The following is a 17,880-nucleotide window of genomic DNA, read 5'->3' as shown; positions in this document are numbered from 1 at the left end:
AAAAATGAGAGGACAAAATTTCCAAATAAATCCATGGATGTTTCATTGTCTTTTGGTTTCTTGCTTGTAAAAATTAATACCAGTTATTCAAAGCCATTTGGACCAGGATTTTTCCAAACATAAAAGTTGAGTTGATGAGTATTTTCAGGATCAACATTCATTTTCTTTTTTTTTAAAGAAAGGTATTCTAAATATGTGTTCCAGTCTTCAGGCAACTCATCACTCCTTCAAGACTCTACAATAATGATATCTAGTACTGCTATGATAATTGTGTCCAATTTAAGTACTTTAATATGGAGGATGTCATATATAGTCCCTTTTAAAACTAAATTTAAATGTAATTGTGCAGTGTCCAGACTAGCTCTCTGGAAAACCTCAGGATCAGCCTGAGTCCTTGGTCTTACAGGAGGAGTGAAGAAGGCAGGGGAGCCATCACAAGACTGGTCAAAGATGGAGTCTGGAATCTGGAGTCTGTAGCCTGAAGTCTTCTCTATGGCTGTAGCTGAGAGAATCTTCTGTGTCTGAGACTCCCTTAAATACCTCAGTACAATTATATCACTACAACATACTGAACATATGCAACCATTACATCACCATAGAGAACCATTATCTCATATTAAGTAGGTGCTTAACTATAAGCACCCTGCTGACCTAGATTCAAGTATACCTTTTCAGAATTTCTGCTCTCTACATAATTGGGGAAGAAATTGGGAAATATTACCTTCCATTTACACTGTATTTATCTTTTATAGGCAAGAGTACCAGGTCTGAGGTCAAGAAGACATCTTCCTGAGTTCAAATCTGGCCTCAGACTCTTTCTAGCCATGTGACCCTGGACAAGCCACTTAACACTGTTTATATCAGTTTCCTCATCTGTAAAATGATCTGGACAAGGGAATGTTAAACCATTCCAGTATCTTTGACAAGAATGGCAAATGGCATCATGAAGAGTTAGACATGATGGAAACAACAACAAAATATATGTATATAGATGTTTGCATATTTTCTCTCTCACTGCTCTCCTTGAGGACAAGAATTTTGCTTTTGCTTTTTCTGTATATACAGTGGTTATGATAGTACTTGGAACTAGTACAAATAATAAATGTTTTTTGGTTGATTTACTGACTTCAAATCTTGCCTGTGTTTTTTTCCTACTTCTGTGACTTTAAGCAGATTAATTTCTACCTGATTGTTTTTTCAACTTTATGTAACCACAGCCCAAAAGTTTATGGATGTAAGACTCTCTTTTCATTGATAAAGATCAATGGATTTGATGAGAGCTGGAGGGAGGAGAGTTTCAATCTCTTTGGGAGTTTTTTATGTCTCTTTAGTTTCTTCGATTCACTTTGAACTCTTGGCTTCCAGATTCTAGCTTCAAGGGAGAAGATGGACAAGACGGAATTAATATCTTCTATCTTCTCTTTTGAAACTATAAACCAGAAAGAACCTGAATTATGAGTCTGAAGATTTCCTTAATTTGCTCTCACCAACTCAACTCTCCTTTATTGGCCCCCTCCCCAGAAAGTAGATTGGTCTCTACCAATGATGACATTATCAACAATTCATGTAACAAGCTAACAATAAATTATGTGGCAAGCAACTTAGGAACATCTGTAGTTAAAAGAATAAAAAACTTACCTGAGGTCCTTAGATATCAGATTATTTACATAAGGCTTGACTAGGAGATCTTCTTTTAAGTTGGCTATGAAAGAAGCTTCCTGGAACTTCAAATAATCAAATTGGCAATTGGTTCTTAGAGAAAGACACTGCCTGCATTCTTTAATTAAAATGTTTGTCTGCATAAAGAATTATAAGTCTAGAATGTTGGAGGAGATATGAGAAAACTGGGACACTAATACAACAGAAAGGGACCCACATGTGCAGAAATATTTGTGGCAGCCCTTTTTGTAGTGCTAAGAAATTGGAAACTGAGTGGATATCCATCAATTGGAGAATAGCTGAATTAGTTATAGTATATGAATGTTATGGCATATTATTATTCTATAAGAAATGATTTCGGGATGATTTCAGAGAGATCTGGAGAGGCTTACATGAACTGATGCTAAGTAAAATGAACAGAACCAGGAGATCATTGTACTCAGCAACAGTAGGATTATATGATGATCAATTTTGACAGATGTGGCTCTTTTCAACAATGAGATGATGCAGACCAGTTCCAATGACCTTGTGACGAAGAGAACCATCTACACTAAGAGACAGGGCTGTGGGAACTGAATATGGATCATACCATAGCATTTTTGCTCTTTTTGCTCTTGTTTGCTTGCATTTTATTTTTTCTCATTTTTTTTCCTTTTATATTTGGTTTTTCTTGTGCAGTAAGATAATTGTATAGATATATATGCATATATTGGATTTAACATATTTTTACCATGTTTAACATATATTGGATTATTTACCATCTAGGGGAGGGGTTGGGGGGAAGGGAGGAAAATTGGAACACCAAGTTTTGCAAGGATTAATATTGAAAAATTATCCATGTGTATCTTTTGAAAATAAAAGGCTTTAATTAAAAAAAGAATTATAAGTCTAAATAGTATTTCAGTCTCCTAGTTAGCATAAGCAAAGGTAAATCATCAGCTAAGCATGGATGCTATGTTACAGACTAAATAGTTATTACATGATCTTTTTTTAATAATAAGACTTGAATGGTAACTTTGGCAATAATGGGTGACACCCAAATTTGATAAGTAATTTCTGATGACATCTATCCCCTTAAACTGATAAACACTTGCTAATAAATATGAATATGTCACAAATCTGGCAAAAAAAAAAAACAAATGATAACTACTTGCTTTGGGACATTAACTTTGATAGTTTATCAAAAATTTATTGTAAATTTTTTATCATAAATTTAACTTTGACAACATTAACTTTGATAGTTTCCTTTTATCATAAACTTAAGATAATCAGACTCCTGAATTCTCCACATTTGGAAATGTCAGAATACTGTTCTCTCAACAGTATCAACTGACAGCCTTACAAAAATGCCACCCCAGAAGGAGATATACCAGTCTCCAGATAATTAAAGGGAGAACCTTGTCATAAACGTGCATAAAAATATGTTATATACCAGTGGTGTTAATATTCCCTGAACATTCCAGACATCCCATTCTGTGGGCTGGAGGAGGGGTAAACTACAATGAAATGGTACTGGGAAAGAGTACTAGAACTGATCTCAATGGGGAGAATAATAGAGAGACACAAGATGTATCTAATTCAAGCAATGTCTTAGTGTAGTCCCAGATCAAGGAGAAAATTAAATAGGTTTTTTTTTTCTTTCACATTCTCCTATTTTATTCTTCTAATAACCAAGCTAGAGCTCATATAATAGATTTAAACATACTGGAGAATGGGCATGGGGGATAAGACAGGGTTTCAGACTTCTGGATGCCTATTTTTCTCAAAAAAAAAAAAAAAAATGGCCAAGGCCAGGAAGATGAACCCAAGCCATCCCTTATTTTTTCAGGAGATATGGACCTTGAGGGAGTTATGCAGACAGTGTAAAGCCAAGGTAGAGGTAAAATGATTGTTTAGCAGTCTTACTAAGAATCTCATGTTTTAAGTGTCAGTCTTCCAAAAAAGTACAATAGGTGTTATGATTTTCAGTTTCATCTTTTAAATCTTTGTAACTGCATGCTTATGAGTCTTTTGTGTTCAAAGTATTTTTTTTAATGGAGAAAATAAAAAGTTGTCTTGTATTGCAGATCAGCTTTTTGATACATTTTGGGCCCAACTTGAGTCAAAACTAAGCTTAAAATGATTTTCCTTAGGGATCCAGAATGGAGGAATAAAGATTTAGAGATCATAAAGTCCAGAGAGGTCTCATTAGAGGCCAGGTTTCTCTAAATCCCTATGTGTGCCCAAAGTTGAGTATTCTTAGTGTAGAGATTGTATCCCCAGTAACCCTGGGTCAATGCTCTTTTGTTACATTTGGCTACATTAATAAACTGTTGTCCAAAGAAAATCCAGAGAATCACACAACAGGAACATTCCGTACAAATGCAAAAGGATTGTTTGACCTTAATTAACCTCAAAAAGAGAACACAAGCCAAAAAAAAAAAAAAAAAAAGAATTGCTTCCTTTGGCTCATTCTTTCACAATCCGACTTTTTCTGACTTTGGGAATAAGGTACAATTCTTTGATTAAGAGTAGTCCAAGATAGATTATTCACTATTTTCAGCCATCTATGCTAAATATTCTTCTCCATTATCAAAGATAATTAGGAGTTAATTACATCCAAATTAAGGTCCCTTTTTCAAAATTATTGCTACAAATGTGCACTACAGATTTCCATTTTATAAAGCATCTCTCTCACTTTCTCTTTGGGAAAATATAAATGAGATCATTTTAAAGTATTTAAGAAACCAAGAAACACATAGGTTAATTTTTCAAGTAGGGAAAAGAGCTGCCAAGTTGTAATTAACTGCTCTAAAAATGTGTGAAGAAAGTACTGACCATATTAATGTTATGCAAATTAAACTGACAGTGAAGGTTGCCAAAGTTCTATTCCCAGATGTCTGGAACTCCATTAAATCTCTCTGAAAAAAAAAATGTCATTTCCAGTGTAGGTAAGATTCATTTATCAGTTTCAAAACTGGATAGGAAAATCACAAGGGATAACAAGTAAAAAGAAAGCTACTTTTCTGTACGACTGGGCTTTTTATCCTATTCTGCATCTAATATCTTAACAAATCGGTTCTCGGGATATCTACTAATTGGCTAACCTCTGTTCTAACTGATTACACCATTTAGCAGTGGAACCAGAAGTACACTTTAAACAGTAACAACATTATAAAGAAACAGCTTTGAAAAATTGAAAAACTCTAACTGATATAATGATCAAGCAGGACTCCTTAGAACTGATGAAGTGTATTACTCCCCTGTTAGTACCAGGGTGATAAGAGTCAAGGAGTACAACAAGACATACATTTTTGCACAAGGCAAAATAAGTAGAGCTTTTTTTTTTTTTTTTTTTTTTTTTTTTTGGCTTCTCTATGCTTATCTGCTATAAGAATTGTGAGGATTTTTTTTTCCTTATTTGGAAGGCAGTTACATGGCAATGGGAGCTAGCAATAGTGTTGCCCCCCCCAAAAAAAAGGAAAGAAAGGAGATTATTGAAGCATTTTTTAAATCATAGAAGAAAACAGACAAGCAAAATAATTGAAAATGATGTGCTGAATTTGTTATGTTATTTTCAAAAGGCCAGCTGTACATAATAAAGATTTGCAGCTTCACATATAATTCTTTTTTTCTATCCTACTTTGTATAAATGTCTTTTTTGTGTGTGTTCTTTAAATTCAGTATGTTTAAAAGAAAATTTTTAAAAAGAGAGAATAAAAGTCTATCTTGTTCCAGGGAACTAATATCTTTTGAGGGGCAAAAAAATGTACTGTTCTAAAAAATTAATGAATGTCTGTGCCTACCTTTTTTATCTTCTCAATCTTCAAGCATTCATTAAAAACCTACTATGAATGAATCAATGAATGAGTGAAAAAGAAGGCAAAGGAATCTGAGATGGTCAAATAGGAAGGAAGATAACTAATATGCATCTGTCATGGAATCCAAAGGAAAAAAAAGACAATCCAGGATGAAGAATGATTGATAGTGTCAAAAGCTACAGAAAATTTAAGTAGCATGAGCACTGAAAAGAGACTATGGGACTGATCATTTAAGAGATTGTTAGTCATTGAAATAAGTTTTAGCTAGAAAAGCAGATTATAAGGGGGCTGAGCAGTGAGCAGGATATAAGGAAGAAGCAACAAGTATAGATGATTTTTGCCAGGTATCTGGCTATGAAAAGAAGATATACAGAATTGATAGCTTGAGTGACTGTCACAATTAAGTGAAGTCTTTGAAGTATGGGAGATATTGTTATACTTCTGTGGTCACAAAAGAGTCATTATACTGGGAATAAAAGATTGAAAATAGAGAAACAGAGACACAGAGCTATCATTCAAGCAGCCAGCTCATAAAGATGGAAATGTAAAGAATCAAGGGCACCAGAAATAGGGTTATCTTAGAAAGAGTCCCCAGAGTAGAAAGGAAGAGAGAACTGGGGGATAGTGGAGTTACAAGATAAGGGGAAGGGAAGATGAGGGAGTTTGTCACAGATATTTTCTCCAAAAGTAATAGTTGGGGCTTACAGTTGAGGAAGATGAAAGGGATTGGCAAAAGGAAGTGAAGAAGGAGACTTGAAGAGGAAGAGAAGAGTTGGAAGTGTGATGAATCTGAGTGTGGTAACATCAAGAAAGAACAAAAAGGATTCTCCCTTGCTAAAATTTTGTGATAGTGAAGACCAAATTGAAGCTGCAGAGTTGTGAAAAAAAAAAAAAAAAGCCTTTTGTAAGTACTAAAAAGCTATATAAATGCAAATTAGTGAAGTCTAAAAATACAATTCTTTTTTTTTTTTTTTTTTTTTTTGGTTTGGTTGCCATATTGCAAAGTTAAGAAAATAAGCTTGCAGTTCACAATGCCTTCCCAGGTTTAAATTATCTCAGACCCTGGGTACATGATTATAAGTAAATATGTTGATTTCCCAGAGCCTCAGTTTCTTCATCTGTAAACTGAAGTTAGTAGAATTTTATCTACTTCACAAGGTTATTATGAGAAGAGTGCTTAGCAGGTGTCTTTTGTGCAGTGTTATACAAACATAAATGATCTTTATATTAATAACTTCTGTTAACTCAGCTTTTAAAATGAGGAGATTACAGCAAATCTTGGCAACAGATATTTGTTAATTTTGCTGCTTTTCAAATTAAGAGGTATTATTAAAATATAATTCAAGGCATTTAGAAAATATTTTCACTTATGGTCTCAAGTCATCCAGTTTGCTTCTAAGTGAAAAAATAGATGATAAAAACCACACAAAAGTCTTTTCCTCTCCAACTACAGTTACATTACCTCAGCTATAATTCACATATGGTTTTGTTAATGGATATTGTCCAGCATCTGACATATTGTGACAACCTAGTTAATGCTGAAAAGACCCTAAAAGTGAATAAAAATCTTTAGTTTTTTATTTAATTACTGATAAGAGATTTTTTTTTAAATCTTCTTGCAAAACATTCTTTTCCTTTTTCAGAAAGATGCTGATATCAGTAAGTAATCATAAGACTATTTCACTTTCATATTCATATCCCCAGAATCTGGTATAGTAGTTGGTACATAGTAGTTTCTTAATAAATATTTACTCATCATTTCCAAATCATAGATCTGGGAATAGAGGTGAAAGACATTACCTTTTTGCTTCACCAATCACTATTTCAGCACCCCTAGAAAGTGAGGGAAAGTGCGGATGATTGAAATATTATTATCATATAACAAATATGAGGTCTTTCCTATACTAAACAGAAAAGCTTAAGAGTCATCTTTGATACTTCCCTTAAGAAGATCTAAGACCAAAGTTACCTATGAGGTCTCAAAAAGCTGGTCCAGAGATATGATATAGAAGAATCACAACATTCCCCATTGCTGTCCAATCACTTAGCAAATGTCTGGGACTGCCCACAAAAATAATAATAATAATAATAATCCGTCCATGAAGCTCATTAAAGTAAGATTTGCTTTTTCAGCATGACTGTTAATCACATTAACAGAGCTTATAATAACAGCTAGCATTTATATAACATTTTAAGCTTTGAAAAGCACTTATAAACATCTCATTTAATCTGGATACATTTATTTTACATATAAGGCAACTGAAGCTGAAAAGTTAAGTCATTTACCCAAGACCATACAGCTTAGTAAGTATCTAAGGTAGAATTCTGAATCAGGTAGCATCCTGATTTCAAGTCCAAATTCTATATACTGAGCCACCTGATTTTTGCTGCTCAATGGCAATTGCTTCTTCTGCAATTCTGAAAGCATTTTTGAACAAAGTAAAATGAATCTGTCACCCCAGAGATGTTAAATGAACAAGAGAAAGACGTCTAGATAGTTGGAGAGATTCTATATGAAGAATAAATAGAAAAACATAGCATTATTCTGGGTGAAAAGGCATGGAGAGATTCTGATATGTGTGAATAGAAATCTCCACACAAATATTCATGGACCCACCAAAGTATCATATTTATATAACACTTTAAATACACTATCTTATTTGATCCTTACAATAATCCTGTGACTAATAAGATACACAATAATCCTGTGATTAATAAGATACAGAAACTGTAGCCTCTAAGTGATGGATAGAGTGATGGACTTAAAAGTCTAGACAGACCTGAAATCAAATCCTACCTCAGATACTGAGTAGCTGTGTGACCTTGGCCAAATCACTTTATATATCTCTGCTCCATTTTCATCATATGTCAAATGGTAATAATTACACTGGTCTTATAGAGTTCTTGTAAAGATCAATTGAGATAATGTGCAAAGTGTTTTGGAGAGGAAAAACTAAAGAAGAAAAGAAGGAACATTTTTGTAATTTTTATTTAAACTAATCTATCCCTCTTTGCATTACTGGAATTTATACATGTTGGCAGTTAAATTGATCACTGTTTTAGGTAAATCCCAATTCAAATGAAACAGGCTAAGAACATACAGAAATCATACAGTCAATCTAGCCATAGGTGGTTAATGCCGTTTTATGCTATAGACAAACAGTACCAGTATATTGAGAGAATATTCTTTATCATCACATTCTTTTTATATCTTTTAGGTTCTATTCTTCCTCCTCATCGCCCTTAATTGAGTATTCCCCAAAGTTTTCTCTTCAGTATATTCCCTCATTTGGGGAACTTTATTTATATAAATGAATTCAGTTACTATCTTAATACAAACAAATATTTAAATCTCTAAATATTCTACCTGAACACTATCTAATTCTACATTTTCAACTAACTTCTGGTTATCTGTACCTTGGATTACTAGTATTACTTTAGTCAATATGTCCAAGACTGAACTCATCATCACACTCAATTCAACAGTCTCCCCCTTAACCCCATGAGTTTCCCTATTTCTGCTGATAGCCTAAATAGTCTCACAGAAAATCACAAAACCTTAGAGCCATTTTTGATTTTCCCTTTCTCTACATTCCGCATATCCACTAACTCATCAAAATGAGAGGTAGTATAGCAGAAGTCAACCTCCATTAGCCTCAGTTTTCTCATACACAGAGTAGGAGTGGTAATGATGATAACTGGTATGGTTTCTTTCACACAGCAACTATGTAACTTAAAATCTTATGGAGTTTATTAGGCCACACACAGAGGTTAAATATTTATCCAGAATCACAAAGCTGGTGTGTATCAGAGGAAGACTTTAAACAATTCTTTCAGATTCCAATGCTGATTTTATTGACATCTTAAAATTTTCAATGAAAAAAAATTTTTTTAAGTTTTCAAAGCACTCAAAATACATTACCTCCTTTAAGCCTTATAATAATCTTAAGTAAAGGTATTATTATTCCATTTTACAGATGAGGAAAATGAGAGAGGTTAAGTGATTTATATGAAGTCATACCAATATCAGAAGTAATATTTGAACTTGTCTCTCTTAACTCTAAATCCGGGATTCTTTTTATACCATTTTGTTTCTCTAATAATAATAATGCTCTTATGTGGGCACAAATGAGCTAGACCCACTTTTTCAGTAATCTTATCAGCTCCCATGTATTTAACTGCCATTTCTATGCAACTGTATACCTTAAGTTTAAGTCTCAAATTGCCTATTGGACATTTCAAACTATATATGTCCATTCCTGTGAGCTTCTGTTTTGTTTCTGATTATCTTTAGGGGGAGGTGCTTTTTTTTGTATCCATGGTGCTTAGGTACAATGCCTGGCACAGAGAAGGCACTTAAGTGAATTCATTACCATTCCCTCTTCCTAACTTCCCTATTTCTTTCAAAAGCACTGCCAACTTTCTGGTTTCTCAGGTTCATAATACTTTATGAATTACATACTTTATGAATCAAGTAAACTGGACTGAAATTTTCCATTCCTTTTGTCCTCTATAAGTTCTTCTAACTCCTCCAACTTTTTTTCATTACTGAAAAAGGATCCTCTCCACCATGTCCTAGCTTCATCTATGCCTGTTGAAAACCTTCCCTTCCTTTAAGTTTTAGGTCAGGTGTCATCATCTCCTTCCTGAAGCCATTCTGAATTCCTCAAATCTAGTCTGATAAGATCTTTGAGGAAAACAGAGTGGCCAGTCTTGGCCCTTCTACTGTTCCCCTTAAGGCATGAGTCACAGTTTGTTTTGGATAAGGATACATCAGATTCCAAATAGAGATATCTATGCCTCCCTGCAAACTATATTTAGACTACCCTTGTGGACATACATAATCATTATAGTTATGTAAGCAATTTATCTCTTCTCAAATCTCAGACTACCACCATAATGAAAAGTGTATATTTATTTTGTTACTTCTACCCTCCTACCCTCTTTGAGGGCAGGAACTATGCTTATTTAATCTCTGCATCTTTATTAACAGGTACAGGGCTTCATAGAAAAAATGCATTTAATAAATGCTGTTGGGTTAAAAGAAAAAAATGTATGTAAACCCACTGAAAATTGGGTTTCTTTGATTCATTGTATTGATGTCTCCAGAGTTTAGCTATAATTACTTATTGGTTGGTTGATTTGATTGATTTTGGTAAAGATTAAGTTAGAAGTATCAAATGCCTTTCCAATAAGGAAGATGAACATAGGGGCCTAATTCATTGTATTGTGGTTTGCATTATTGTCTGAGACTTTACACGGAAATATAATGTATCTATAAATATCCCTGAAGAAGTAATGATTTCTTATCAGGCAAAAAATGATCGCTTTATTATTACCAGAAGCACACACCATAAGCTAGAAACTCTATCACATACTGGTCCCTACTTTCAGCATACAATATATGCATATGCTTTGAAACCAGTTGAAGAATTCTTTGTAAAACATATTTGTAAGTGTGAGTGTGTGAATGTGTACATTATACATGTGTGTATACATACATACATATAGGTTATTATATTTCAATATAATTGGCTACCTTCTAATAAAAATATTACTCTAAGGAGTCCATAGGCTTGCTTGACCAGAGTTATAAAAGGAGATATCCAAAAAGGACCAGAAGGTGGTCGGGCACAAGCTCAGGAGTTGTACTTGAGAGAAACGACCTAGAAACTCAGAAATTCTATACCCGGATAAATTCGCCACCTGCCCAACTCCTTGCCCATAAAACGCCCTTCCCCGACGCCCGCAGCCAGAACTAGGGCGGGAGCCCCGAAGGGGCGGAGTCAGGAAGCAGGTAGGATGACGTAAGAGTTTTCTGGGTGTCCCCCCCAGACATTCTAGGAAGCGCCAGAGCAGAGTACTACTCTTCCCTTCCCCCTCTTTTCCTCCCCTCCCCCTAACCCCGAAAAAGCGGGGAAATAGACTCGGGAAAAGAGATCGGTCGGTGAAGATTCCTATCGGTCCCAGCTCTTCCAGGAGGAGGGAAGTAGAGGGGAAGGAGGGATTAGGGTAGGAGGAGTCCTCCCGCGGGGAGCAGGTGCGTCCTCCCGCCGGGGAGGCGGCGGTTGCCTGGGTAACCCATTACCGGAAGTCCCCAGAGTCTCGAGGAAGGCAAGCCTGACCCGCGGCAGTAGCAGCGGCATCTACTGCGGCTACTACGGAGCCTGCGGAAGATGGCGGAGGGCGGGGCAGCTCACCCGGGCGAAGACCGGGAGGAGGAGGCTTCAGCTGCCCGGGCCTCGGCCCCGCCGACTCCCGGTGGGCATCGCCAGGAAAAGAAGCCCTCGGGGTCGCGGGCTGGGCCCAGGCCCCCCACCGCCCGCGATTTGCAGGTAGGGAAGGAAAGGAGCACCCGAGACAGCCTCAGCGGAGCGGGGCCCAGCCTGGGAAAGGAGAAGGCTGAGAGAGGGGAGGGGCTGCGGTTCCCGCCCACCCTTCTCCCCTCCCCCACTAACGGGTGCCCCCTCCTCTTCTTGCACCAGGCTGGGATTTAGGTTCAAGTCTTGCTCATAAATCCGCCTTCCTTCCCTCTTTCCAACGAGCCTCTCCTCACCTCCGGCTCGTTGATTTATTTACCCTTCTTCATCACCTATTCGGCTCTTAGTAAAAAGTGGGCATGGGCACGGTGTTGGGTGGTGGTTCAGGTACTGACTGAACTCTATAGGAACACGTGGGAAAGTGCAGGCCAGGGTCTGTCCTTGGCACCCGGAGCCTTTTCCATTGTCACCATGCAAAGGCACCTTCGCCGTGTTTATAATCCGTGTGTCCGGAGGAATGAGGGCCAGTGTCACCTTATGGAAGTTAAAACTTAGTGGAAATTAGATCGTAGATCTTATTTTCTCATCTCTTCAACCACATTGCTCTTCCGATTCCTCCTCTAATCTCAACATATTTTCTCTGTATGCCATTGTTGAAACCCAGATTAGAAGCATTCTTTTGGAATATTTTATGGCCCCAATTTCATGGTCTCACGGATTCTACAAATTTTATCCAGAAAAAAACTTCCATGTAAAAGATGTACACATAGAAGCATCACTACTTAAAAAAAAAATCTTCGTTTTTCTGTAGCCTTTTGCTTTAAAGCTGTGAAATTTTTTTAAGTAATTTAGGGGCTTTCCTAGATAACCTTTTTTTCCTTCCATTTTAGTAGGTGATAACAGCCTTGAGAGGCTCAAGGGGTAGCGTTCCTGGTCAATCAGTACACATTTATTGTCTGCTGGAATTCAGACAGTGGTACTACACGCTGGGTATATAAAAAGGGAAAAGACAAGTCGTGCCCTTATGGAATTCACAATTTAATAATTCACAATTAAATAAATGTACACAAATAAGCTATATACAGGAAATATAAGAAATAATTAAGAGGAGGAGGGCATTAGAATTAAGGGGCTGGAAAAGATGTCCTATATAAGATGACATTTTGTTTGAGATTTAAAGGAAGCCAATAGACAGAAAAGTAGTGGGTAGAGTTTCTGGTAGGGAAGATCTGGGTTCAAACCCCACTATTGAAATTAATTAGTTCAGTGACAATCTTTGCATCTATATAGCCCTTCACCATCTAGCTGATCCATCCACCATCACTACCAGTTGATAAATTTAAAGAAATGAAGTCAGAGTCTATAAGTGTGAGCCTTGAATACAGTTGAGAGAAACATAGTTGGATTGGAAAACATCCTTGAGAGAAACAATTTCATACGGTAGAGTTGTTAAATACAAATGCCAGCATGGAGGAGAGGGAAGGGGGAAGAAGCTGACAGTATAGTAAAATTCAAAACTTTACCTTCTCTACTAAGTAACTTTCATTACCTAGTTACAATTTTGGGCCTTGAAAGTCTGTATCTCAGGAAAAAGCATTCAGTTTACATCAGTAATCTACTGTTGAATTAAGTACAATTCTTAAAAGAAAAAAAATCTTTAGGTTATTCATATTTTCATTAATATATATTCTTTTCAGTTTATCCAACCCTTTTTATTCCATGTAATTTTTAATTAGATCCTCCCATACCTTAGAATAATTTTAATTAAAATGTGATGCCCAGGACTGAATATAATATTCCAGATGTGTTCTGATGAGGAAAGAGGGCTAGCAGCGCTCATTTGGAAGAGGATATCCTTCATATAGCCACTCAAATAATTTTTCTGATGCATCAGACTAAAACTTCACAATCTAATCTAATTCTATTGTGCTATAAATAAAGTTGTGTTGCTCAATTTATTTTATTTTTATTTTTGTTAGTCAGCATTTTGCAGTGAATTTGCTACATAAAGAATTTTTTGTGGTGAATATTTTTCAAGCAAAGAAAAAATTTTAAATACACTGTGCACTCCCTAATTTATTTTCTAAGTTCCAGTTTTGGGAGTATTGTGTTTTGTTAAGGCAGAACATAGGAACAGAATGACAATTTGCAGTCTATCAAGTTGGCATCATACTTAATTGTTAAAGCCCCACAAAAATTTTTTTCTCTTTTAATACTGTGTTTTGCATAAATTATGACTTCATCACTTTTAAATTATCATTACTTTCTCATGACATATTCATCCCAGGAATCTGATTTACTGTGGAAAACTGATAAAAGTAGTTCTGACTCTGAATTCAATTCTTTAACTGTCTAATATGGTTTTGGTAATACCGGACTAGCCTATTAGATTGCCTTTTACCCTCTCAACACTTTAGAGATGGGGGGAGGGGAGGAGGGCATCAAAAGTTTTCTACCTGATTTAATGTTCTGTTGAATAGATTTTTGAATTAGTTAGGCTCAGGAAGAAAGGCTTTTCTGGAACCTTTGAACCATTCTGTGATATACATATATATATATATGTGTATGCATATATATAGATATAGATATATATAGATAGATAGATATAGATATATAGAGATAGATAGATAGATAGATATAGATATAATTTTATTGAATCATTTTATTCTTGTTTGACTCTTTGTAACCCTCCCTGGGTTTTTCTTGGCAAAGATACTACAGGGATTTGCCCTTTACTCTTTCAACTCATTTTATGGATGACGAAACTGAGGCAAACTGGGTTAAGTGACTTTACCCCTCACACTGCTACTTAAATGTCTGAGACCAGATTTGAACTCAAGAAGATGAGTTATCCTGATTCTAAGCCCAGAACACTATCTTCTTGCTAAGGACAACCCCTATATGTGTGTGTGTGTGTGTGTGTGTGTGTGTGTGTGTGTGTGTGTGCGTGTGTGTATGCACACAGTGATCTGCATCCTCAATCATTGCCATGTTCTTCCAAATAGCCAGCCTTTCTTTATCAACTAGTTTCTTTCCTATTGCCTTCAAACATTTTCAAGTCACCCCCTCTTTAAAAAACCTTCACTAGATCTCATTATCTCCCAAAACAATTATCTTGTGTTTCTTTTGCTTTTTTCACAAACAACTTGAAAAAAATTGCCTTGCTTGAATACTTAAGCTTGCTCCTTCCACTTCCTCTTGTCACTCCTCTACAATCTGACTTTTAACTGATTTGACTCTCTTCAAATGAGCAAAGATTGCCAAATCTAATAGTTTTTTTCCTTAGTTCTGATTCTTTTTAATCAGTCTGTCAGATTTGAGACTGTGAACCACTTTCTCCTACTTGTCTTTCCCCTGGATTTTCATGACACTATTCTCTCCCAGTTTGCCTCTTACCTCTCTGTTACTTCTTAGTCTCCTTTACTGCCTCACTTGTCAGGGGTCCTCAAACTTTTTAAATAGGGGGCCAGTTCACTGTCCCTCCTGTTGGAGGCCCGGACTATAGTTAAAAATTTTTTTTTTGTTTTGTTTTGTGGGCCTTTAAATAAAGAAACTTCATAGCCCTGGGTGAGGGGGTTAAATGTTCTCAGCTGCCCCATCTGGCTTGCGGGCCGTAGTTTGAGGACCCCTGACACCATCCCCCTAAGTGTGAAAGTTCTTCAAGGTTCTCTTTTAGGCCTTCTCTCTCTTAAGTAATCTCATCAGCTCCTGTGTTTATTCAAACAGTTCCCATCCATATATCTAGCACTAGTCTCTCCCTGAACTTCAGTCTCATATTTTTATTGTTATGGAATCATTTTCATCATATTTGACTTTTTGTGAACTCGTTTGGGATTTTCTTGGTAAAGATACTAGATAGGTTGCCATTTCTTTCTCCAGCTCATTTTACAAATGAGGAACCTAAGGCAAACACGGTTAGATGACTTGACCAAAATCACACAGCTAAGTAAATGTCTGAAGCTGAATTTGAACTCAGATTCTCCTGTCCACAGGGTGGTCTACTATACCAGCTAGCTGCCCATATTTCTCACTGGACATTTAAAATTGGATATACTAGAGACTCTTAAACTCATTTAGATTTAATTTGTTCTCTATCTCCCTGAAACTTTCCTCTCTTATAAATTTCCTTATTTGTCAAAGGTACCATCATCTTTCCAGTCAGTCAGGTTCATAATCTCAGCATTTTCTTCAATTTTTCACTCTCCTTTACCTATTTAGAGTCTTTCTTACTAATTAACTAGCTATGTGAATTTGGGCAAATCATCTTTCTGGGCCTCGGTTTCTTCCCTTGTTAAGTAAGGAAATTAGTTAGATGATTCTAAAGGCTTTTCCCAAAACCAGAGTTTTATTTTCAGTTTCTATTTTATACTGTGTTTAGCTGTAGTATACAACCATATACATATATGTGTATATACATATGTAAATGCATGTATATATACATTTATGTATTATATATAAAAAACCTTTTTGATTTTCAATTTCAAAATCAAACTTATCTTTACTTCTGTATGTAAATATTTGGATCCATTCACTCTACAAATATTTGTTAAGCAATGACTCTGTACATACTGTGCCAGATGCTAGAACTTCAATGATGAAAAAAATGACATAGTCCCTCCCTACAAAGAGTTTATTTTATGCTTGGTTGGAAGAGGTGGAAGAGATATATGTAAATAAGTATTGTACAAGATATTGGGAGCATAAAGGAGAAATAAAAACCAAGTATTAAAGGAAAATATGAAGAGGTAAGGAACATTTTCACCTGGAAGATCACAGTTGTAACACCAGAACTCAAGTGAGAAATATTTTGAAAGGTGTGATGAGGAGGGAGTACATTCATGATTACATGAAGGAGATATTATAACAAGTTTGGTGAATAGTTAGTAGTCTAGTCCACATAAAGCATGGAGTATTTACCTTTTCCCTCTACTATTATAATAGCCTTCTGTATAGTTTCTCTGTTTCAAGTCTCTTGTTCCCACTTCAGTTCATTTTTCAAATCACCTAGGATTAATCATGGCACTCCTTTATTTAATAAATTCATGTGGTTCCCTTAGGATGAAATCTAAACTCCTCCATTTGTTTTTAAAACCTTTTATAACCCAGTCCCAAACCACTTTTGTAATCTTATTATATATTTTACTCCCCTTCCCATTCTGTACTGTCCAGGCAAACTGGCATTTTTACTCATTGTATCTATAGGATACTCCATCTATCATCTCCATTCTGTAAATTCACTTTCTCCTCACCTCTGATTTTTAGAGTCCGTAATTTCCTTCAATCCCCAAGTTATCTTATATTTATTTTGTACATATTTATAGATACATGTTGAATTCTCCAATAGAAGGTGAGCTCCTTGAGGACAGATATAGTTTTATTTTTTGTTCTTTATCCTCAGTTCCTGGCTCATGATAAATAATAAATCCTAGTTGATTGATTGAAGTAGAATAAGATGAAAAAGCACTAGTAAATTAAGCAGTAGCCAAGTCTGCCAGACTAAAAGGTTTCTATTTTATCCTATTAGCTCAGAGTAATTTTGGAAGATTTTTTGAACAGAGGAATACATGGTCAGATTTATACCTTAGGAAGTTTTTTTTTATTATTATTATTTTAGTAGCTTTGTGAAAGAAGGGGGAGAATTGAAAGAAGGAGGATCAGTTAGAAGGCTGCTGCATTGTTTTAAACATGAAGTGGTACTCTGAATTAGGCTATGCCTTTGTGGTAAGATGGTTGTATATTATTATAACTACATGTATTATTATTAAATACTTAATTATTTTCTTAAACTTAAATATGACAGATACAATATGATTATTAAATTATTCAGATACCTTAGAGTTTATTTAGTATTTATACTTCAGTAATTAATAGCTTAATTAAATAATTTTATGGAATGTGAGAGGAAAAAATTTAATCTTAGGATCTAGAAAAAATTTACAAAGGCATTTAAGAGAGCAAAAACTTCTTTAGTTAAAAGTAACATTATTTTCACTAAATTTTAGAGTTTGGAAACATTAAGCATTAAATTAAACAATATTATTAATTTTTTCTTTATGGTATATTTCTAAACTAACTCATTCAGTAGTAGTTATATTTATATAGTTAAGAAAAATGTTCCTCTCTTCTCATATATGTTGGGTCAAGTATTCATGTTTTGGTTA

At 35.4% G+C, this 17,880-nt stretch overlaps 1 protein-coding gene across 2 annotated transcripts in view; it reads left to right on the top strand.

Moving 5' to 3' along the window:
* Positions 1–11,346: 11,346 nt before the first annotated feature.
* UBXN2B (UBX domain protein 2B) overlaps positions 11,347–17,880 on the top strand; it is a 36,778-nt gene continuing 30,244 nt past the window's right edge. Inside the window, exon 1 of one of the 2 annotated variants that reach the window (XM_051970164.1) lies at positions 11,347–11,794. In XM_051970164.1, coding sequence (XP_051826124.1) covers positions 11,636–11,794 — 159 coding nt within the window. In that variant the 5' untranslated portion in view covers positions 11,347–11,635. The remainder of the gene's footprint in view (positions 11,795–17,880) is intronic. The other variant, XM_051970163.1, reaches the window with a different exon arrangement.

Source organism: Antechinus flavipes, chromosome 1 (assembly GCF_016432865.1).
Source record: "Antechinus flavipes isolate AdamAnt ecotype Samford, QLD, Australia chromosome 1, AdamAnt_v2, whole genome shotgun sequence".
NCBI lineage: Eukaryota > Metazoa > Chordata > Mammalia > Dasyuromorphia > Dasyuridae > Antechinus > Antechinus flavipes.
This window is presented reverse-complemented; position numbering and strand designations above follow the sequence as displayed.